The sequence below is a fragment of the Cariama cristata genome, unplaced genomic scaffold (assembly GCF_000690535.1).
Source record: "Cariama cristata isolate BGI_N322 unplaced genomic scaffold, ASM69053v1 scaffold6414, whole genome shotgun sequence".
Classification (NCBI taxonomy): Eukaryota; Metazoa; Chordata; class Aves; order Cariamiformes; family Cariamidae; genus Cariama; species Cariama cristata.
This window is the reverse complement of record NW_009614616.1, coordinates 27,422-51,981: the sequence shown is the minus strand read 5'-3', so window position 1 is coordinate 51,981 and position 24,560 is coordinate 27,422. Positions and strand designations below refer to the sequence as shown.

Sequence of the window (24,560 nt, the reverse complement as noted above, 5' to 3'; positions counted from 1 at the left end):
ATCTGCGCTCCCGCCCTAGGCTGTTCCAGGCAGGAAGCCACACACTGCACAACATTCAGCCTATTTTACACTCAGTTATTTTAAAAATTCTAAATTGTCCCGTTCAAACATCACTTACATTTCTTGCAAGTTTTCCATCAACAGAACACAGGGCATCTCAGCAAACTGTGATTTTATTGTATTTACAGTAGAATTATTACAATATTCTACAGAAAGCCATGAAATCAAATTACTTTTAAAAACAAGACAAAAACCCCACTGTTGTATGGCTGCTACTGCACGCTCACTTCACGAGCTGTACGTACAGAGATGCTTAGCCATTTATTCATCCATCTCATGATTTTTGGTTGCTTTCTGTAAGGCAAAAATAACTTGGTTTGCAGTTAACACAAAACATTCAACAAACTGCTGGGACAACACGAGGTTGGAGATGCCTCAGATGTGTATGCTTTGTCACAGAAGATCGCTCTGCTTGGCTTTCTTACAGAAAACAGGGGTATGACAGTTCAACATTACAGATCTCACTCGATGTCCCTTTCCAGTTTCTGTTCCTTCCACCATTTTAGGATTGATAATCAGTAAGAAAGGCTTTACCACCTAGCCTGGTAACTAGTGAAGAGATTTTGGAAAATTAGAGCATCTTTGGGCTCAGCCACTCCCTTCTGCTTTCAGTGCAGTGGAAGCACACAAGCCCTTATTCATCAACCGGTTTTGAGCACGTTCTTATTTAAGAGCTTGTCTTCTTTCTCTGGCACCACTGACAGCCCTAATGCTGGAAGTGCAGAAACAGCTACAGAAATGAAGTACGAGGATTGAAGCAAGAGAAAGGGGATGGAGAACAACTAAAAGCTCTGCAAGCAATCCAGAGAAACACTGTAAAGTTTCTTTTGTCTTCTCCTTCCCTTTATCTGTTCTCATCTTTTTTAAGACTGAGAAACAACAGGGCATCCTGGCCTTGGCTTGCCTGTGAACGAGGATGATTAATTCTCTTATTCTGTGTCTGCTGTGAAGATGGCAGAAGAAGCCTGGGAATGAGAAATGTGCACGGACACAACAATGCAAGGAAGTTTCTGAGATCCAGAAGTACAGATTTTGAATGACCGGATTGTAAATGCTAACCTAAAAAGCAGAAAGTTATGTACATAGTGACCATCCTAAACACTCCTCCCTGCCCTTGCCTCCAATGACCACATAGTCACTGTCCTCAAAAACTTGCCCCACTTTCCCATGGCAGATTAACAAAAAGCAGTAGTGCAGAGAAAGCAACTAGCACTGAGCTTGTTTGCACATTTAAGTCTGTTCCCTGGTTTTTAGCAAAGATGAGCGTTTCTGAGGTCCTAGGAGCTGCAGCTACACAGCAGCTCTGAAAATCAGGCTACCTAAAGATGTATTTAAGTGCCTGAATTTAAAAAACTTTATTCAAATCCTTCCTATACCAAAGCATCCTTGGAATACTTGCAAGACAGATGTGGTTGCAGGTGGAGAATCAACTTAAACTTCCTATGTGATATTGCCCGCATAAAAGACAGTGTGGTGTGATGAAAGTAATTACATTACTGCTTTGCTTGGCTCTGTCTTAGTTAAGGTGCTAAGTTTCCTATTTATTACAAAAAAAGAAAAATCAGTAGCATGGAGTTATAATTGAGAAAGTCCTCTGGCACAGAAAAATACTTTTTTAAACCATGTGATTGATTAGATATTGAATACCCATTAATGTAATTTTAAAAGGCTATTAGCTTAAAACATTGTCTGAAAAAAAGGATGCAGCTCAGAATGAATATTGGTATTTTAAAAGTGATGTGAAAAACCACTTTGAGTGAATGCCACTGGTCAGGACAGTACCGTATTGCCACCTCTGATTTTGAATTCAGGTGTCAATTCAATTACACGTTTTCCCTTAGAAGGTGTTAAATCAGGATCTATCTAATCAATCATTTAAACAACCTCAGTATCATATCTTTTCATGCTGTACATGCTTCTTATGTATTGAGCAGAGTGCTTGGAAAAAGAAACAAATTTGCTTTATGGGAATCGGAGAGGACCAAATGCTGGAGTATTTCCCCTTCACCAAAGTAAAGGGCAAAGCTCCCCCGGGATTTCTGGAGGCCGAGACACAGCCCGTTTCCTCCACGGCTGGTAACCCCTCCTCAGGCAGCCCCAGCCAGGAGAGATGCAGGATTTATTCAAGATGCAGACTCTCACAAGAACAGGGGCAGGGCAGCAAGACCACCTGGGGTTCGGTTGCCAAAGATAGCCCTGGGCTACCGGCAGTGTTGCGTTTGCAGAGGTCTACAAGATCCTGCCAACAGCTGAGTTCTAGGAACTGTCCGGATGTGAGCAGAGCCGCTGGCTCCTGTACTTACAAGGCCCTACCCCAAGAAAGCTGACTCAGCAGGTGCTGCAATCTGCTTTCAGAGCTCAGGATGAACAAGTTGTGAGGTCTGAATCTGTCGGAGGCCGGAGGCCTTGCAGGCAGGGGGTTTTGTGAGAATCAATTGTAAATAGAGGACAGCCAATACATTGCACTGCAATTCATGCATTTTATTGCCTTTGTTCATTTCCTGTGGACAGTATTTACGATGTAGTAAAACGCAAAGGTGAGCCAATACTGATTTGTGGTCATCCTTTGAAGGGTACGTGGGGAAAATGAGATCTGCCAAACACTCAGTATATTGTTTTGGCTAAGGAAAATACACCTACCTACCTTGGAGATGGAGCTTCTGGTGTTTATTAAAGGAAGGCGACATGCGATAGTAGAGAGAGTGGATTTTGTATCTCAGGAGATCTCTTCCAGGCCTATGCAAGACTAAATTCATTTAAATTGAATCTGCTGACATTGACATAATATTGTACACCTCCTTCATGTTCTGCAATACTTAAAACCAATTTTATCGGTCTAAATATATAAGTACCCAGGCTAGTTCCTGTTATCCCTCAGAAAAACATATTTTCACGCTTGATATCAATTCTCAGCACAGTTCACAAGGCTGCAACTGCTTAACAGTGCTCTGCACCTGGAGACCCAATGAAGCACCCGCTACAGCTTCAACTGCTACATTCGGTCCCTCCCTTCATCACCGAACTCCGTTGCTTATTTGTACAATTTACAACAAGAACAGATTGCAGGGGCTTGTGTGAAAAGGATCTTCCAATAAAAGATTTAAAAGATTTAGACAGAGGTAAACAGCATGCCAATATACATTAGCAAGTTACCACTGAAACTGCCAAAAATGTAAGGAGAAGATTAACATTTCCCTCCGAGGATTTAATGTGGATGAAAGTAGAGACAATCCAGAAGGGGAAATCTGCCTGCCCCGTCTACTCCCCGAGTAAAGCACCGAGCCTACTTAATACGAAATTGCAAATAAGTTCTGTTAAATACAGAGATGAAGATTATTTGATGTTATTTTAGTAACAGTCAATTTAGGATGGTGGTGCTTAAAAAGTGAAAGGCCTTCAAAGACATTTTTCACCCTACTGAATAAACAATTTAAAGAACTTTGCATTTAGCAACAGATAACATTCTACAGATATGGTATGTGAATTTACAACAGTACACAATACACATTTATATAATAAAATGCCAGAAATGAAGGCTAGCTATTAAAGTAATTATGCTATCAAAAAATTACAAAATTTAAATTAAAACATGCATTTTCCAATTTTATTTTTTTTTTTTTACTGTGCTGTAAAATAAGTGTCTTCATTGGGAAGGTATCAGTTCAACATCCAAGGATTTTGGCATCCAAGATTTCAACCATATCTGATTAAAGTCCTATGTTAATTTACGAGTTCATTCACATGCATCAATACTGTTCCCATGAAATGAACATCATGTAATGGTCACGAGTCGCACATTTAATGCAAGCTAGCAAAACAAAATGCTTACAGCTGATACCCAAAGAGACTAGAAAGTCAGGCCCCAAATGACAGAAAGGAAATACTATTTTACAATTTGAACTCCAGCATACCAAAGTACAGCTTATAATACTGTCTTGATACGACTCAAACTCTAACCACCAAAAAGACCGCAGTAAAAGTGACCCAATACAGTTGTATTTCCCTACCAGCTATATGAGAAACATTTCAATTTTTTTTCCACTGCACATCAGTCAGGTAAATAACTTATTGTACATCTATGAACTTGAAAAATAAAAACTGCCTATGTTAGTATGTGGCAACACAAAAGCAAAAAACCCAGCTTCATAACGTAGTTTGTCTATATATTTAACTTAAATCTTTCTATAAAACAAAATGACTATAACAAAAAAAAGAAAATCAAATCTAACACTTCTAATCGAACCAGACTTTAGCCATGATTATTTATAAATATGACCATCCACCTTCACTTTTCTGATGGAGTTTAAATGAACAGGCTTTGGTAAGAACAGAAAAATGGCTCTACCCATTCCAGGTACAGTTAGAGAAACCACATGCATTTTGCACACTGCTTTCTAAAAAATACATTCTACAGCTTTTCAATTTGTAGAACTAACCACCTGTAATAGCTAAGGAAAATAATAAACTGTGCATTTTAAAGTTAGCATTTCTTTCACCTTTACATATTTTAGTGCAAAATATTTTAGGGTGAGGATTTACTACAAAATGGCAGTAGCAGCAAGAAATCTTCTGTTTTGTACAGTAACAACAATGCTAAGGAGTTTTGTTTTTTTTAAATGACAAAACACTATCCTGTTGCCAGGATTAGCATATCTAAGTGTTTCAGGCACTGTATTAATTAAACTAGCACCCCATTTCATTATGGAACTAATGGACAAAATATGTCATGGAGATCAGCTCAGTTTAATTTATGCCAGAGGTTTCTTTTAAAAGAAGTTGCAAAGGCTTTTGCTTTTACCAATCATGTTTAAACATAAGGGTTTATTTTTCTGATTATTGGCATGTTCTGAGTAATTAGTCAGACCTTGCTATGAAGACACTGCTCAGCATTATAAAATTTTTAACCTCTCATGGCAGTTTCAATTGTGGAATTCTCTTGTGGAGAAATCAGACAGTTAAAAAACACAGTAGCAGAACTAGTATTACACCTTTTAAATGTTCACATGAGAAACCATTTCTTTGTGATCACAAAGAGTATAATTAGTACTTTAGGCTTAAAGTCAAAATAATAGATAATATACTTTTTGAGACCGAGGTAAAAAACCCACTTGTTCTCGAAACATCTGAAGGACATAACATTACCATGATACACCAACACCTTTTTCCTCTTCTTCCATTCAGAGAAGTAACGAAACTGATAGCGACATTGATTGTCTCCACTGAAAACAAAAAGCGCTAGGTCCTTTGATGTACATCGCAGATTAAGTCAGGTTAGATGATGAGGATGAGAATTCCAAATATGAAAAAACCCTACAGCAGTTCCCAGAGTTACGACCCAGTGGAGTGAAGGCTGGGGATTGGATAGAATTTGGAAATCCGGCTTTGTGTTGAAGGGTTAAGGCATTCGGATTCTCCAGTCATTTTAAAGAAAACTTCCTGTTCCTGCAGTTTTCTTGCAAATTCTTCTTCCAGTGTCTAAAACCAAAATCAGATTGTCATAGGATCACACAGTAAAGTACAAGAAACCTATTATGCCAGTGACATATAGTCTGACAGAACATTGTAATTTCACATCCCATCACAAAAAAATTATTCATCTAGCACTTAGGAAATTGCAAGACAATCAAGACACCGCCAGCTAAGAACATCTGTCTGTAGGATACTCTGAACTGTGTGAAAATCTAGTACTTTCCATTTTAAAATAAAATACAAAAACCAAAACCAACATCCACCACTCTCTGTTATTTAGCACTCAATTTTTGTAGTACCTACTGGCTTCTGAAATAGATTCCTAAAACCAGATTTACCTCCAAGTAAGAAGTTTTATATGCAAATAAGCCCACACGCGCTGCAAGAGGGAACACAGTAAGGGGCTGATAACAGGCAAGCCTTTTTCGTTGCACATGGCCTTTGCTCAGCTTCTACACTTTCTTTTTTTAACAGCTTTTATTATTCAGTGAACTACAGCAGTTTTGTGCAGCAGCTTGATTCTCCTCCTCTGCGATACTTTTTGTACGGTCTGTATTTGCTAGACCCAACTCTTGATTATTTTCTGATTTATAAACTGCTCTGATTTACCTTTTTTCTTGGTCTCAATTTCTCTCTCCATTCCTTCAGTTCTTGGCTGTGCTCTTCATCTAGCTCTTTTAGCTTCTGAGTCTCATGCTCAACCAGTAGATGGCATTTTTCATTCTTAAAACAAGATAAAGATAATCCTTATGTAAAACTAATTCAGATTAGGCAACTCAACATTTGTACAGTGACATACGCTGTCCTAATTCTTTTTAATTAGCTTATTCCGTGTAAATAGTGACGTGAATAACTACAAGATAAAAGTATGTTACGAGGCTGCATTATCAAAAGCTGATCTTTCCATCAGAACCAATTGAGATAAGAAATACTTGTAAATCCAAATATACTGTTGAGTATCATTAAGGCAGCAGCTGACAGTGTTACTCAAAACTGTGTTTCACTGCCTAATAATGCATTTCAAGGTCATACAGCATTTCTGCTTTGCTTTCTAAAGACAGTTTGTATAATTTATTAAAATCAATTACATTAAAAAGGAGGTAGTTTTTTGGAAATATTTCAACTCTTAGTGCCAAGGAGCTGAGACTAACAAATAGGGCTTAAAGAGGAGAGAAGTGTGCTTGCAGAAGCAACCTCAGAATTGCCTTATAAAAAGGAAAAGGATAAATCAAACCACACATCAGCTTCACATTCTTCTCAGTAAGGTACACAGGTATCTGTCTAACTTTCAGGGGACTTTTGAAGCATGGTAAGAAAAAAAAGTAACTATTGGGCTATATCAAATCTTTGATTTTTAAGAGCAGCTGGCAATGGCGGTTTCTAAACCACATGTTCTTGTTTCTAGGGTTCCAGTCCCAACTGGGTCTGATGCAGAGTACAAAACCACAGGAACAAAAATTACAAGCTCTTGGCCAGACCTGAAGGCAGCTGGGGGCCAATTTTTCTTGGTGAAGCTCAGAGTAGCCCTAATCTGCTCAATTTTACTTGAGCTGAAACTCTCACAAGACTCCCACGGTACTCGGGGATTTACTGAGATGTAATAGTGGCATAGTCAGGGACTGTTTTCGCAGGATGTAAGAAAGTGAATCGAGAAGAACTAGCTTCATTGGTCGCTGGAAGATTTCTCTATGCAAAGGTTATCAGCAGGTGATCATTTAATGCCTTAAAACTGCCTTGTGTCCCTGAAACAGGGAAAAGCCGATTTAACAGAAAAAGAGATCTGGCCTCTCGTACACACCAGCAACTTTTACAAAATGCATACCAAAAGAGACAAAATAGAGTTCCTTATTGCAAGGAGAGAATTCCTACTAAGTACCTTCCAGAAGCTCAGGTACAAACAGCAGCCTGCACTTTGTACAAACCACCTCATTCCATGTATTGCTACAAACGCCTTGTGGGTAATGCCTGGTGCTGCCTACCTCTGTTCTGATTAATGACATTTCAGCAAAATCAGGTTAAAAGGAAACGCTGCCTACAGAAAATAGCACTGGGAACTTGGTAGATATTCTAGAAGTGATCATCTGCTTCTGGTTCATGCTCTTCTTGCATTTAAAATGATCTCTCATTGATTGAGGTAAGTATGTGAATCTGGTTAAGTAGTATGCTGCAGGCCTTTGAAAGCAAAGTTGAAAAAAAACCCCTACACCGATCAATAAAAATGAAGGAAAAGATTTTTCTGCTTTGCCTGCATCTGTTATTAACCTGAGTCTTCCCACTGAATGTTCATTTAATATCATATATTTTTAACCTGTAACTGATGCAGTTCTCTGATGTTTGCTTCACATTGCAGCTGAAGGTCCCGCATTTGGTTTTCATGTTTCTGATGCTGAGCCAGTCTCTCATTCTTCTGTCGCTTTTCCTCTTGAACAGCAAACTAAAATTAAAAATAAAAAATTGGTTTATATTGTGCCTCTAGATACAACAGTTTGCATCAGTCAAAAAACTGTATGTAACAGAACGAATGCATACAGCAGAACTGAAAAGAATGGTTTTAAAAGATTTAAACAATAACTATATTTTCTTTCTTCTTTCTCTTTTAAAATTTTTACAAAGGGAATGCCCTCACAGTTTTGTCTATCATTCCATTTCTCTGTCTGCACTCTAATTATTCCTTAAAATACAGCATGTTTCACTTCCAGACTCCTGAAATTACCTCCCTCTGAAGCTAAGTGACTCAGCTACAAGTGTTGGGTTAAGGTTGGGGTTATACAGCCACGGAAGACTGAATTTTCCACATTTTTCATCCTTCCAGCTCTCACTATATGAAACCATGATTTCAGACTTTTGTTCATCAGTAGAAAGCTAACCTCTAAACCTCTTCACAATGTTCTCTTTTAAAGAATGAGTGAATACCTACAGCTTTAGTTCAAAAGCTCACAAAAATCAAGTGTTCTTAAAAATATTTCACAGCATCACAGAATGGTTGAGGTTGGAAGAGACCTGTGAAGATCAACCCCCCTGCCCAAAGCAGAGTCAACTAGAGCAGGCTGTGCAGGACTGTGTCCAATTGTGTTCTGAGTATCTCCACAACCTCTCTGGGCAACCTGTTCCACTGTCTGACCATCCTCACACTAAAGAAGTGTTTTCTTATTTTTAAGTTGGATTTTCTGTATTTCAGTTGTGCCCACTGCCTCTCATCCTGTCACCGGGCACCACTGAGAGAAGTCTGGCTCCACCTTCTTTACTCCCTCCCACTGGGTACTTATACACATGGATAAGATCCTCCTGAGCCTTCTTTCCTCCAGGCTGAGTCCAGATGAGTCTCACCAGTGCAGAGGGGAAGGATGACTTCCTCTGACCTCATCCAGTGCATCAACCCTGTTTTGTACTGCCTGTGAACTTGCCGAGAGTGCACTCTACCCCATAAAATCACAGAATGATTTGGATTGGAAGGGATCTTTAATGGTCATCCAGTCCAACCTCCCTGCAATGAGCAGGGACATCTTCAACTCAATCAGGTTGCTCAGAGCCCCATCCAACCTGACCTTGAATGTTTCCAGGGATGGGGCATCTACCACCTCTCTGGACAACCTGTTCCAGTGTTTCACCACCCTCATTGTGAAAAATTGCTGTCTTATATCTAGTTTCAATCTACCTTCCTTTAGTTTAAAACCATTACCCCCTGTCCCACTGCAACAGGCCTTGCTAAAAAGGCTGTCCCCTTCTTTCTTATAAGCCCCCTTTAGGCACTGGAAGGCTGCTCTAAGGTCTCCCTGGAGCCATCTCTTCTCCAGGATGAACAACCCCAACTCTCTCAGCCTGTCTTCACAGGAGAGGTGCTCCAGCCCTCTGATCACCTTCGTGGTCTACTCTGGACTCGCTCCAACAAGTCCATGTCCTTCTTGTGCCGCGGGCTCCAGAGCTGGACGCAGTACTGCAGAGGGGGTCTCACTAGAGCAGAGTAGAAGGGGAGAACCATCTCCCTCAACCTCCTCACATTTATATCACATCAAGCATTTACACTATTAAAACTGTTTTTATTAATTACCTGCTTAATTTTTTCACGATCTTGGTCTGGAGAGGCTAATGAATTGATTCTTAAACTTTTCTTAAACATAGCCATTCGAGTCTTTGCTTCACTTCGCTGGATTTTAGGCAGTCTTGCTCTTTCTTGAGTTTGCTTATTCTTTAACTCCTCGATAAGGCGTTGATTATATCTCTGCATTTGTTCTGTTTCCTAAAATGTTAACCATATTGAAATGTTACAGAGTAACCGTTATGTTAGAATATTTGCATCTCGTTTCATCAATAAGCATGTTATCAGAGTCAGTTTCTTTCAATAGAAACCAGTCCCAGCCCTAATGATATCAATGGGCAGGAGGGGGTCTTCTGCTTATTCCAGAGACCTCTGGATCATGCCCAACCCAGATAAAATTCTCTAATGCTCTAATGAATATGAATACAGATGTATTTTACAAGTGGTTGTTCAACTCCTGAACTGCATTTAGAAAAAGTCTACGTTTTTCAAAATGAGAAACTTTTGCGGAACTGAACTTCCACTACGGCAGTTGCGAAGGCTCAGTTTGTTGCAAAAGTTGATGAAAGTAACAGCCATTATGGGGATAGCCCAAACCATAGCACAGAAACAAGCCTTCAGTGGGGGGCTGCTCATGATCCAGTCACCAAGGAGATCCTCTATTGTCTCTCTATTGGGTTTACGTTTTCAAAAATTGAACTATTCTGTTTAGTGTATTCTATAATAAACAAAATGCCTTATGGAAAGTAAGTGTTGGCTTCTGGGCTTTTATAGGATTTAGCTATAAAGAGACAGTTGTCAGCTACTTGCCCAAAAGCTAATCCAGTTCATTCTGCTCATTTAATTCCAGGATGACTCACTAATGAGTAGATTTATTAAACACAAGCCAAAACTGGTTTTGGTGTATAAGCAGACTTTGGTGTTTTTAACAGGAAAAGGTTGATGTTGTGGCTGTTTTTTGTTTGGGGATTTTTTTTTTGTTGTTTGTTGTTTCTTTTTTAAGAATCAAAAGGAAAAAAAATGACCGTTTTACTTAAACATACTACTAAGTTATTGAAGTAAGACGATTAAGATTCTTTTTTATTTCAACAGAACACATATAAGCTACAAAACAGCTGTGTGGGTCTTGCCTGTCCAAGCAAACAGTTACCAGTAGAGATCATAAGACTACTTGATAAAAACCCCAGATATTATATTACACAAAAGAAAGTGTCAAAGTCAACACTAACTTTTTCGTGCCTCTTAAGCAGCTGGTGTCTCTGCATGAAGTACTGATCTTTGAGTTGCTGTTTGAGGAGCTGGTGTTTCTCTTGTAGATGTCGCTCTTCCAGCTCCCAGATTGCAGCTTCGCGAGCTGGAAGAAAGAGGAAGGCTGGTTCAGAAAGTACAATACTTTCTGCTCTACCTGCTAGTGTATATTTAGAAGTGGCCTACAAGTGCATTCTAAGAACAACACTATTCCATAGCAAATGTTTTTATTACAGTTGTAGGTTAGTCATGAAGGTCTTTGATTTCATAAATTTAAGACAGACTTGTTTTATTAAAATACAACATAAACATCTGTTTTTAAAGAGAGAATTTGATGCTGGATACCTCTCATGAGCTGCTGTTTGTTGTTGAGGCAATCTCGTTCAATAGTGGCTAGTTCTGTCTTCTGCTGCTGAATAATTTTCTTCAGAGATGCGTCCAGCTCTTGTTGCTGCTTCTGCACAAATTCCTGCTCCTGGTAAAAACCAATAGAAGTAAATGAAATTGTGTTCTTCTAACCACATTACATTTTAATGAAACTCCCAGCATTAGCTATATATGAAAACAAATACATCTATGAAAATTTGAGCTAACATGCCTCGGCTATAAAATTATGCATCTCTTGTATTTTCTACATAGAGAGCAGGTAAGAGTATATTTAATGTTTAAATAATACCTTCAGAAATAAGACCAAAGGCAACAAACTAGCCAGCAATCTGCAATTCATTCCATCTCTTGTCTCTCCTCAAAATAAGCTGCAGGTTCAAAGCTAGCAAAGACAAGTACTCAATATATAGTTGATCTTATATCAACAGTTAATTGTTCATGAATGTAAGAAAACAAAAGTATGTATGATTACTTTGCTTTGCATGATTTGTTAAAGTCTGTTTATTTACACAGTTGCATTTCAGATTTGCGTCTCAATCTCGAGTGGTTTATCTTGTCATGAACACAAAGATACTGAGGTCAGGAGTTCTGCAAGACTGCTATGAAGATGCCCAATAGCTTTTGCAGGAACTGCCTTCGGCAGGACTTGTAAGCTGTCACACCAGAGCTGAGCTGGCTCCTCACAAAGCAATTTGCCATCTGCCTGATGCAGTCCCCATATCACCTGCATCTTTATTTCATTATATCCAGGGTGCATCACTCTGTTGCATCACATCATGAAAAGCAGGCAGTAGTAAGAATCCCCCTCCCATGCCCCAAGACCATACTGTTGCCTTTCTTCTTTGCAACTATCGAAAAAAAAAAAGCGCATTTACAAGCATGCAAGCATGCACACACACACTCAAGAAATCAAAGCAGATGTTTCCACCATGATATAAAGGTCGAAAGAAAGGATGATGGCAGTGTCCTATCAGCCAAGGTGGGCAGCTGAAGCATTTGCTGTTATACATAATAAAGCAACGTTAAAGACGGTCTACTGGAAGCAGGATGGGATGAGGCAGGAAAACAGCACTGGGCTACAGATTATCAGTGGAAGGGTCTCCTGAGCTATGTATTTTTATTTTTTTACTGAACCTATGCTACTTGCTAAAACAGTTGTCAGCAAACCTAGGGAATTAAATGTTCATTAAAAGTACTTTTTAGTATGACCAGGAGAATCCTGGTTTTCATCTTCACAGAAAGTTATTAATAGATGAGGCTTTCATCTCTCCCAGCAGACAGCAGTTTTACACTTCAGTAACAGAAAACCAGAGGTGGAGTAAGTTGACAGTGACAGACCTGAGGGTATAAAAAGGACTGGAAGGCCATGTCTATAAATTAAGTCAGACATACCTAATCAAATATATGAACTGATGAAAAATACTGTTCTGTTTCTCTTTCTAGATGAAAAGGATAAGAAAACTACAAGTTTATTATTCTGAGGGTGCAGACACATAATTAACATGGTGTTTAATTTGCTAGGAATTTTTCGATTTGGATAGAGTAGGGGGAAAGCTGTTCTAGTGTAGTCACAGTTAAAAAGCAATTATGCTTGAGCTTTACTCAATCATTTAAATATCACTGTTGCTCTCTCTACATGGTAAATATTAAGAAGTTTATAATTGCTAGCACTATAAGATAAACCAGGAAATCTCAGAAAACACTCTGGCCTTTCCACGTCCCACCCTTATTCAAGTATCAAATATAATAAAATTCACAGACTTTACTAAAGAACATGTTGGATGGTTAAAAGACAGACAGGTCAAGGCAGTCTACCTTTTTAAAATTATCACTTGGTTTTGCCCAATAAGTATCTTAAAATAAACTAAGATATCTTTAAAATACACAGTTTCACTGCACACACAGCATAAAAGTCACACATTGTTTCTCACATGTGCTGAACAAGTAACAAACACCAGAGAACAGTATTACATTGCATTTGTGTGGAACTTCAGCATCTTGCCCAGAGTTAATAACTACTGTAATTTTGATCTTTTTACTATGAATAGTACATAATTACATAAATTTGTGCTAACTAGTTTGGAGACAGCAGTGACACTGATCAGCACATATGAGCAGAAGGAGAAGAGAAAACAGACATCTGGAAAATTAGAGAAATAAAACTTTTGTTGTTTTGCATTTTAAGACTTACATCCTGCATTTGTGCGTTGAAAAGTGTACATGAAGACAACTGAAAAGACTGAATCATAACCTGAGCAACGCCCTGTGGGACACAATGTACTTCCTATGTCATAATATAATGAAATATATTTCTGTTCTTAAAAAAAAAAGAAGAAACGAGATCTTCTGTATGTTAGTAATATACATTTAAAATGTCAAGGCTAATCACACAAAAGCAGTTGCTGACAGAAGTTCTAGATACTCTAAAACTAAATATCTGTACTTTGTGTAGTATTTATTCCAAGTAAGAATATTTCATCTTTAAAATTGTCTCTTTCTTACTTCAACAAATTGAAACCAGGAAAGGAAACAAACTAAGTCACTAGAAAACACAAAAATTTAGGTTTTTAATTGTTTCCTTAAAAAGTTCAGACACACATATCCTTGGTATGGAGAGAGCACTGCAACTCAATCACATTGTATCCTGGGAAATCCCCTCTTGAATTAAACATGTAATCGAATAAAGTTGCTATTATTTTCTACTAGGTCACTCACATAAACATTTAATCTTTAAGTTACTCAATCCAAACCTGCTCTGTTGTGGTGCAAACTCATTCTGTACAAGCTGTGGCCACCACAAAGCCAATATTTTTCTAAAATAATACGCCCCCCTTTCGAGCTGGGTCATACAAAAGCAGCAAGTCTGAAGGCAAGAAATTATAGATGACGTCTTGTAAAGTTTCCATACACCTACATTTTGACATTTAAATGACTTCATTTTACCTAATATGTTCTGCTTCTATGAACAAGATGCTTCATGCTTACATATTATATACATTTTCCTGCCCTGCACTTATATTGCTCAAATCTTACTTCTGACTGTAACCTTTATAATTTGATGGACCTGTGGGGTACTTACCACTCATAAAAGCAGTGTAAACTTGGCGTAGAAAAATACCGTTCTTTTTTGGTACAGCACACACAGTATTACGCTTAACAGCACAAACCTGGAAATCGCTGCTCCTACATTTCTACACAGTATACTCTATGGGATGTGATATGGGAGTACTTGAAGAAAGAGAGCAGTACGTAGGGTTAGCTTGAGTTAAGTTCCATATTCACTCAACAACAAGAAGAAGTGAAATCATCAAGCTGTGTGAATACTGCTGCCTTTTGTATTTCAGTAGCTTGAAGCTGCCGTTGTTACCTGAGCATGCTGGCTTTGTGCAAGCTCCTCTTTCTTGCGTTTCATGAGCTCTTTTCTCAGCTCTTTTGGTGCTTTCTCCACTTCACATAAAACCTACAGTGTATATAAGCATGCAGAAGGTGGCGAAAAGAACACTTTTTCTCCACAGCAAGCATTACTGTGAACATAGGACATGCAGGTCAAGCACTAGAGGTACTGGGAAGCGTGCATTACTTCAATGGCAGGGATGTTAGTTTAGTGAAAAGAGCTTAATGAAAAGAGAAGGAACAATACATGCTTTATGTATGCCAGCGCAGTGCAGAAAGGAGGTACAGGCCAGCCTCTTTTTGCATGCAAATGCTGCCCAGTGCTCTCAGAAATGGCAATCTCTTGCTTACGTTTTCATGCAGCAGATAGAATAGTCAAGAAAACCACCACCTGCAAAAATGGTATTTTCTTGAAGCACTATGGCAAAAGGACTACAGAGTAGGTTTGCCTCATGGTAAAGCTGTGAAAACTGGTTGGAAGTTTAAAATAACTTCCACTGAAAACCAGCTATTTCTGACACTGTCTCAAAAATGAATTTATAAGATGCCATTACTAATGTCTGCAACCATAAATTACATCTACACAGGTTTTGTCTTTAAAATAATCATACAAGCAAATAAAATATTAATTGCTTGTAAGTGTTTGGTTCTGAAGAATGTAAAAGCAAAACCCAACAACAACTAAGTATGTTTTCCAGAAACTTTTCACGACAAGTATGCTGGAATGGAACGTGTTTCAGTCCAAGGTGAATTAGACTAGATTAGTAGAAAGATTCTAAATATATCCTGGCCAAATCAACTGACTATTTATCTGTTAATTGCTGACGTGTTTTATTTATTTTTAAGAATTATAAAAATGTAACATTGCACACTCCAGTATGGCATGGGTAGTTTTAGAGCACCAGCTGTATTTTCCTTCAAATTGTAGATCGCCTTCTTAAGCTTTAAATACAAAACTATGCACACAAAAACAAATGCCTGTTTGTTTAATAGTGGAAGCATCATCAGAAAACAGAGTCCAAATCACCACATGCTATTCCTGTTTCCATGAAAGAACTGCTTTTAGCTCAGAGCAATACGTAAAATTCTTCCCGCTTTCCCATGTAGGACCCAATCACCAGTACATAGAGAGAGACTCAAAAATGCAAGAGGTACCGCAAAAGAAGAAAAATTGTTATTTACGTGTGAGCATATGGTTCAAACTGAATACAACTTACATTTTTTAATGCACTTTTGTACTACAGGATCATTCTATGCAAAAGCATGGACAGTAAAGATTTCTAAAGAAATCTCTTTGAGTCTAGTACTATTAGAGCAAACACAAGAGCCATTTATATACAAAAGAGCACTACACAATTGATCTGAAAATGAAATAAAACAGCTTTTAAGATGCAAAACCCATATGGAAACACACCACCTTCTCTTCCTTTAATGCAAGCAAATTAATAGCATAAGGTGTCAGTGTCAAATGTCATTCATTTTGCCTTAACTGTACAACACGTACAACATTAACTGTAAAAGATTTCAGATTATCCAGACTTTTCTCTCCTGGCTTTCCTTTCTGAGTTAAAAACCTAAATCCATATAACTGCTGTCACTTCATATAAAGAAATTCTAAACAGCACACACATTCAATAAAAATCTAACAAATTAACAAAAAAAAAAATCTCTGGAATTTAAGTGGTTCCCAGTAGTAATCAAGACCATATTATTTTCTTCGAAATTCTAATTTGATAAGTATTTACTAAGTAGCTATAGTTGGATTTGTTTAAAGTAGAAATCTCAAATATTTTTCACAATCTTTAAGAAAATATTTTTTCTTGATTTAATATTTGAGAGAAAATATTTTATTAAAATTTCTGTGAAAAATAAAGTCTTCTAACTTGGTGATGTTTTCTAGATTAAGTTAATACCTAAATCTTCCCATTAGCTTTACTTTAGGCAATAAACTAAAATAAGTTATAGTCATTGCTAGTAACTCTTCCACAACTCAGTATAGCACATGAGGTTGATAAGGCTTCTGGGAGATCTAATCTCAACTGTTTGCTATGCTGATACTCCTTATTTTCTGTATTACCATCGTTGTCTCTTACCTCCTTTTTTTTGTTCTTCAGCATGTTCTGGAATTTGGACAATTCCTTCTCCTGTTCTGCTTTGATGCGTTTTGCTTCATCTCGTAACCGATTTGTGTGTTCCTGTTCCAAGCGTTCTATTGTCTGTTTCTGCTGTTTTTCTAGATTTTCTATTTCTTGATCATACTGTCGCTTTTTACTCTGTAAAAATAATTCAGCATATTGTCTTAGAAAACTAAATTCCGTTCAGTGAAGTGCTGTACCACAGCAGAGGATGGCCATGACGAACTGTCCTGGCAGGCGAGTTCTAGTATACAAGCTGTGCACCCCGTAATGGAAAATACTGTCATTTATTAACAAGAATGAAAACTAAGCTATAGCCTTCATAAAAGAAAACACCTGATTGCTGCTAGTAGTATTCTGTCTACTCCATCAAGATGTGATATTTTAAGAGCATCAAAATCCAGAAACTCACTGTCATTTCCTGTTCAAATCGTCTGTACATCTGTTCTCGCTGTTGCAAAAGCTTATTACTGAGTTGCTGTTGGGCTCTCTGCTCCTCTTTCTGAAGAAGTCTTAGCTCTCTTAGCTCTTGACGTCTAATAATGAAAAAGGAAACTTAATATTGATGGGAAAACAAACGAAATGGAAAATTACAAAAGATGAAAAAAGCATCTACAACTTAGGTCCAGTAAAACTAGTTTTGAATTGACTGACTTAAGAAACACTTTACATTTCTTTCTGCTAGCAAAATAATTGAAATTAATCCCCAAATATTATAAATCATTAGCCCCCTTCTTTTATTCAAAGATAAAAACCCCTAGCTGCTAACCTCCTGCAAATTTTACTTTTAAAACCACTTACCGTAGAAATCGCATTTCTTCACTTTTCGAGTCATTTTCAGTAACGATTTTTGATGTGGTTACACTCACTTCTACTCCATCAACAACAAACTTCCGAGTTTTCTTCAAAGTTTTCTTCTGTCTTCTAGTTTCCTGAATAAGGCATCGGTAAGTTATTCTATACTTATTTAAGTTATATCCTTTTTTCCCTTTTTTCTTAATCTTAAATTACCTCAAATATTTCTGTGAAGGTCTACTGTAATCAGGAGTTCTTCTTGCTTATCAGGTACCTCATTAATCAAGTGAGAACTTGAAAATTTCTAATATACTGAAACTCCCTCTAGTCAGCAAAGGAAAACTGTAATTATTGATCATCTAAATTGTCAGGAAAAAAAAATAAATATCTAGATAAACCCTGAACAAAACTGATGCAGTTTTATTTTCAAGAGCTGAAGAAAGTTGCAATTACCGTTTGCTTTTGACCATAATTTTCCCAGTCAACAAAAAAGATATTTAATTCCAAAAAACAGTACTGAAACAGAATAGCAATTTACTCAACTACTTACTTCTGCTTTGGAAATAAATTAAAAGAGCCAGTTTATTTTTTTTTATTCATATATATTAGTGAAAAATTCATGTGATGATCTTGCCAACAGAATTAGAGAAATCTCACTTCTCAGAGCTGCTATTGTTTCGTACCAAGAGAAGAGAGATCCCAGCTGAAACTGCATCTTCATTGTGCTAGAGCTATTGCAAACAACTTGAAGTCCTGCTTAGTACAGTTATGTCAAGTTACGATTTTTGGTTGGGGGTTGTTTTTTTTCTTAAAACCAATGGTTACACAGTTACTATCCTAGTACAGCTATAATAGTATTAGTATAAAGATAAAAATAAAGTTCATAATCCGGAATGTGTTTCCTCTGATTAAGCTCATTCATAATGTATAATTGCATCGATATAGTACAACCATAGGAGTACAGTGTTCAGAATAAACAAACCTGAGAGACTCTCTGCCTTAGATCTTCTAAATCTAAACAGAGAGAAGATGGAAGTGACAGGAATTCAATATAAGATTAGATATTTTAAGAGATTTGTCCTTATAGGGGATTGTGTGCTGAGTAAGGCATTGAAGTAGTCTCCTTGAATATCAGTTCTGAACTACTACGACTCACAAATCTTCACCTTCAATATTAAGACTTCCTGTTATATGCTAGTCCACATTTTTGAAATACAATTATGCAACAAAATAAGAAAATAATTAGCAGCTCTGTAGCTTCTAGCTTTGCTTCATAACTGCACAAAATCCAGACACTGTTGGAATGCGCAATTTAGAATACTTTGGTTTCTACAAAGTTTTATATTCCACATTGTCATAGTAGTTTCTCACTCCATTTTCTTTGTTGCAAAAGTCAAACTTGGAGATAATTTTAGGGTCACACTTACATAGGATTTTTTATAAAAATATATGATTGCTTATATTTACCTGTAAAGATATTGATCCTGTCTCTTTGTTTTTACTAAGGAAACTAGAAATTGACAAGTTCAAATCAATGCTGCTGTTATCAGCTGTAGAACCAGTGCCTGAATCTGCATCATTTTCCTTCAAATTCTCCGATTCTAGCTGCTGTAAAGTTTCAGTATTGTCTTGTCTGTCTGTTTTGACTTTCTCCTCATTTTCTTCAATGCTAATACTAATACCGGGGACTTTAGTGACTTCAGAGTCATCAGCTTGTTCCCTGACAATATCTTGAAGCTTATCCTTCATTATTTCATCAGAAGTAACTTCTGAATGTTCTTTGTCTATCTGAATATTGTTTTCCTGGATATTCTCAGGTCTGCGCTCTTCTGAGTTTTGGTCCGTATCAGTTGGTTTATCCACCACTTTATTAGAAATATCCTCAGGCTTGCTCTGTATTGCCTTGTGGTCTACGTCATCTTTTCTAGAGTCTTTGATCTCTGTTTCCTCCATGCTGCTTACATTACTAATATCCTCATTTTCACTTTCTGTCAGTTTCTCATCTACTTTGATCGCTTTACCTTGGCTTTCCAATAGAGTTTCTTCAGAGCTGATTATCTCATGGACCTGCTTAGCCTGACTTTCCACTGGCTTATCCTCCGTCTCAGGTATTTTATCCCCATCACTGATCTGTGTTTCAGCAATACTACCTATCTCCTTAATGTTGTCAATTCCATGCTTTACTAGTTCCTTTTCTTCATCAGCCACTTTATCTGCAGCATTAGGTAGAGTTTCTATGGTGGTGTCTATTATTGCTTCTTTCTGAGCTTCATCTTTATCTTCCTTTTGCTCTGCAGTATTTTCTGAAGGGACGTTTTCTTCCTTACTTTCGGAGAGATCAGTTCTGTTCTCATTCTCTTCTTTTTCACCAGTTTCCTTAGAAATAGCTTTTTCAGTTTCTACACTATTTTCAGTTGTAGGTACCATTTTCAGTTTATTATCTTCTGTCTGTTCATTTTCCATGTTATTTTCTTTCTCTGTTTTTAGGTTGGGTTCATCCTTTATTTCTGATTTTGTTAGCACATCAAGTTCTTCCCCTCCTTTCTGGGGTTCTGTATCTTCATGTGGTTTTCCCAGGCTTTCTGCATTCTTTTCAGGTGGCACTATTTTGCCTTGCTCATCTTCATCAGTTGTCACAGAACCATTCTGCACTTTCATACCACCAACAGTAGTATCATATATGTTATCAGCTGTTTTCCTAAATTTAATGTCCTCAGAATCATCTCCAGTTGTTTTGTCATCTTGAAATATAGTGCTGGCTTTGTCCTCAGTTGCATTACTTTCTGTTTTCTCAGAAAGAGATTCCAGAACAGAGGCATTCTGCGAAAGTTTATCCTCTTCAGAGCTGGCAATACTAAGGTCAGAGGATGCACGCTTCTCTGCGGGTAACTGCTAAAAAATTAAAGGAAGAAAAATATTTAATAATTTTCTAAATTAAAGCACAGTTCTGTTGAAGAATACCTGAATAGAGATAACTATTGTATTTACAGGCAGAGTTACATGAATTTGATAATCTCAGGATACTTAATTTGGTATTACCACAGAACAAGTGCATGAACTGCAGACAGGCTCTGAACAGAACAGTTTCACAAGAACCCTCTCCTATCTCTCATAATTTAATAAAATACACTGTGATTGAAGGAAAGGGATCATAGTCAGCCCTCTGCCTCACACTTAACAGAAACTTCAAGACTCTTCCTCCAATCGCGTTGCTTTTTTTTTTTTTTAATTAGTTCAGTTCCCTGGTAGTCCCAGCTACGGTTGGATTTGAAAGACATGTCTTTGTGCCAGTTTGGCTAGAAAGAAGCTGTATAGCTTTAGTTAGTGCAGCACTGATAAAATGCAATATTAAGATCTTCTTCTGCTTGATCAAAAAGAGTATCTTTATGTTCTTTGTTAAAAATGCCTGAATATTATTTGGTCTGTTTTTTCTTCACTGTGAAACTCCATTAAAATGGTGAAAACCTCCAGCAGACTAAGTGGCAATACAGAACTAGAATAGAAACAGTTACATAACCGTAGAACTTGCTGCTGCTGGAATATGAATGTTATCAGATTACATACAGACATATAAAAGAATATACTAATGAAGTATCATTTTAACCATAATTGCCCTTCCACTCTTCAAAATGATTGCAATATCTCTCTGTCTATATTTACCGTTAGAACCCTGTAATTTGCAGATCAGGCTTCTGATTTGCCATTGGGAACATACCAGGTTAGTTATTATAACAAGCATGGGTTTGATCATGCATTTCCTACCTTAAGGTTTTCCTAAGCATACAGAAAACAATTCCTTTTAAGTCAAAAGTGCATTTAAAAGATTTCTTCACCTAATTGTTTTAGAAGCTTAGTGTTGATCTCCAAGCAGTTTTAAAAACTACCACAGTAAAATAATGTAAATGAATCTACCTCACAGTTTCCTAAACTGCTGTTCATGTTGAGACACTTAATTGAGTCACAGGGTGGTGGACTTCACTCTGACCCGTCCTAGGACTGATGCCTTAGCAGCTAATCAGCAGAGGGAGGTGGTGGGTGATGCCTTAGGAGACAGAGACTAAGTCCTGGACAAAGCTGGTGGGAATGAATGCTTGGAGATCTGCTGGGGTGGACTGGGAAAGTGGTATGAAGGCCAGGGGATGTGACCAGCATGGTGAGGGGCGAGGAGGAAATGGAGGCATGTTTCTTGTGCACATGCATTTGGCTTCTTTACCATTGCTGGTAATGGCAGCTACTGATGGTACTGGTCACTGTCCATGTTTGTAGCGCTTGAGCCGGTGAAGTCAGAAAGCATGCTACCTGTATATTCTGCAACGTACTACCGTATCACTGAACTTCATGGCTTTGCCCTTTGAGGAACTGAATTGTGCTGTAAGATTCTTAAACACCTTTAGAAATACATTCATAAATGCAAACCTGTCTTGGTAAAATACAGGGATTTTTTGCTTTTGTTTTTTTTTTTTCTTTCACAGTCATGCTGTAAAATCATAAACTTAGTTTATAGCATAATGGTAACATACCTTCCTTAATGTTTTAAGTATCTTATAAAATACAAATCTATGTTTACTCGTTCATCTAGTCATTTTGACTTAAAACCATTTATATAAAAACCAGTATCTGATTTTTAAAATTCTGTACTACATATACATGTAAAATTAATGAAGATAATATTCTTTATTAGATAATATACTTTATTATTAGTTCTTAAAGAGTTTAAGAACATGCTGATTTTGAAAATGCTGACTACTTATTTTGTAATAAAGTTAGAGTATGTTTATGTTGTTATTCTTAGAAGACTTGATGCAAAAGTTGGGTAGTACATCAGAAACTGAGTTCTCCATAGGAAACTGGTAACTGAAACTAGCTGCATCTTTTAAAATGTAAATTTTAAACTGACCAGAGAATTTTCTGCTTCTTCTTCTTCATCTTCATCTTTACCATCTTCAACTTCTTCTGTAACTTCAGCCTTAGCTTCTGCGATCAATTCTCTTATTGGTTTATTGGAAGTAACAGTAACAAATGGATGCTTGTGAAAATAAAAAATAAGCACAATATTAAGTGATGACTTCATGGTACACAGTGGAAAAATCATAACTTGAAAGAAACATAACTTCAGAAAAAATGATACTTTGGTTCTCTCAAACTTGAAGATTCACAGTTAACAGCAATCATAACTGTCCTAATGTATTTTTTCTGCAGAAGTTTTAAAATCAAAACATTTGCATTCAAATATACTGTGTAAGTAGTTTAACAAACTTGCTAAAAATACAAATAATTCATTTGTACTGACCTGTTTCACAATCCAAAGAATAGAAGTAGAAAGATTTTTTAAAAGGTTACTTTTCCTGGAAACAAGTTTCATTTCTATTCAGTTCCACAGTTAAATTATTTCCTGATAAGTTTTATCTAGAAGTATTCTTTCTAGAAAAAAATCTGGTTTGACTTTAGAACATTTTTTCCTAACAAGAACACAGAATTCTACATTTTTTGTTAAGAGGAAACAGCTACCTGTTCTTCTCCTACTGTCTGAATCTTCTTTCTCTGCTTGGCCCTGCTGCTTAAATCTATTCAACATATGCCGGATGTATTCTGGATAAAGTAAATGCGTGCTGACGTTAAACAGAACCAAATGTACCTAGTCACATCTACTTGTGTTTAGCTGTTCTGCAGTGACAGCATTATACACAAAGGCTGAGCACTAAAGCTTGTAGAACACCTGTCAGCAATTGATTACTTACGTAAATATCTCCTTCATCCATTGTAAGTATCAAAGTATAAATACTTATGCAAAGTAATTAGTTATATTACAACAAAATACGTAAACAAAGAATTTGATCTGCACTTGGTATAATTTAATCAGATTTTACCAAATAAGGATCAATGCAACAATTTTAAAACAGATTGTGTACACTTAATTTGAAATTATTTAAAGTTACTATAATACTGCTCTGCCTTTAAAAAAAATACAAAATATGCTTGCCTTTAAAAACAGTTCTGAACAATTAACTCCTCCTACCTGTAGAAGTTGAGTTGCACTCCACCTTGCATCTACATTCTTTTCCAAACATTTCTTCAGAAAATCTTTAAAATCTGATGACCTACACAAAAAGCAAACAGGTAGTGGTTCTTCCTTTGTCTTGACATCAGGCTAGCGTATAGTGAAATATTCTTTTGCTTTCACATGCATCTACACTGCAACTCCAGGTCCTTCTATTGATTTAGGAAACACAAAGATAGTACAGGAATGCAAAGACCAATGTGGCACAATCTTTAAAATGTTTGTGCATTAATAGAAAAAGTTTACTTTTGGCTCTGGATTTGTAATACACCACATCTGCTATATCACTAACTGAATCCCATAAAGATATTAAAATGAACAAATAAATAACAGCTTTTAAAATGTTTTCTTAATATAAAAATACTTTAAGTCTCCTTTCGCCTGATTTTCTTTTTCTTGTTCAGATGGTCTTCAGATCTTTATTGCATTTGTAAAAAGCTATTTTGCACACGTTTTAATGCAAAATCTGCAACATACTTCAGTATATAAGCTTCTATGCAGAAGTACAACAAAAAGACCATAGTCCCAATTGTATAAGGAGATATATATATCTCTGTATGTGTACATGTACAAACAAACATTTATAGAGTATGTACCTGACTTTATGCATAAAGCTAGTCCCATAAAGCTCAACAGGTCTATGCCCATGTCTCATACTCAAAACCTGCGAATTGGGGTGGGAAAGTTGTAAATAAAATACTAACCATTTTGAAGGCTGTGCTAATGTAGGTGGATCAGATTTTGCTATTTTCAGAAGCACTCGCATTGGATTTAATTCATGATGAGGTGGCTCTATTTGAGCCATTTCTATTAAAGTAATGCCAAGAGACCAAATATCAGCCTTGTAATCATAAGGCCTGTCTTTAGAGGTCTCGCACATTACTACTTCCGGAGCCATCCTGCAAAGAGAATAATGAAGTACCAGATTAGAAAATGCACTCTTATTTGTTCTGAAAAGGTTCTAAATAGATAAATTCAC

The 24,560-nt window shown here is 36.9% G+C and overlaps 1 protein-coding gene across 1 annotated transcript in view; it reads right to left on the bottom strand.

Annotated features, from left to right (window-relative positions):
• Positions 1 to 5,388: 5,388 nt before the first annotated feature.
• Positions 5,389 to 24,560, bottom strand: part of SLK (STE20-like kinase) — a 46,581-nt gene continuing 27,409 nt past the window's right edge. The window contains exons 6-19 of the mRNA XM_009699484.1: positions 24,286 to 24,480; positions 23,540 to 23,621; positions 22,421 to 22,549; positions 18,991 to 20,415; positions 17,530 to 17,660; positions 17,141 to 17,264; positions 16,687 to 16,866; positions 14,568 to 14,660; positions 11,159 to 11,288; positions 10,795 to 10,919; positions 9,578 to 9,766; positions 7,838 to 7,963; positions 6,139 to 6,252; positions 5,389 to 5,535 (exon numbers count right to left, since the gene is read on the bottom strand). Coding sequence (XP_009697786.1) covers positions 5,389 to 5,535; positions 6,139 to 6,252; positions 7,838 to 7,963; positions 9,578 to 9,766; positions 10,795 to 10,919; positions 11,159 to 11,288; positions 14,568 to 14,660; positions 16,687 to 16,866; positions 17,141 to 17,264; positions 17,530 to 17,660; positions 18,991 to 20,415; positions 22,421 to 22,549; positions 23,540 to 23,621; positions 24,286 to 24,480 — 3,190 coding nt within the window. The remainder of the gene's footprint in view (positions 5,536 to 6,138; positions 6,253 to 7,837; positions 7,964 to 9,577; positions 9,767 to 10,794; positions 10,920 to 11,158; positions 11,289 to 14,567; positions 14,661 to 16,686; positions 16,867 to 17,140; positions 17,265 to 17,529; positions 17,661 to 18,990; positions 20,416 to 22,420; positions 22,550 to 23,539; positions 23,622 to 24,285; positions 24,481 to 24,560) is intronic.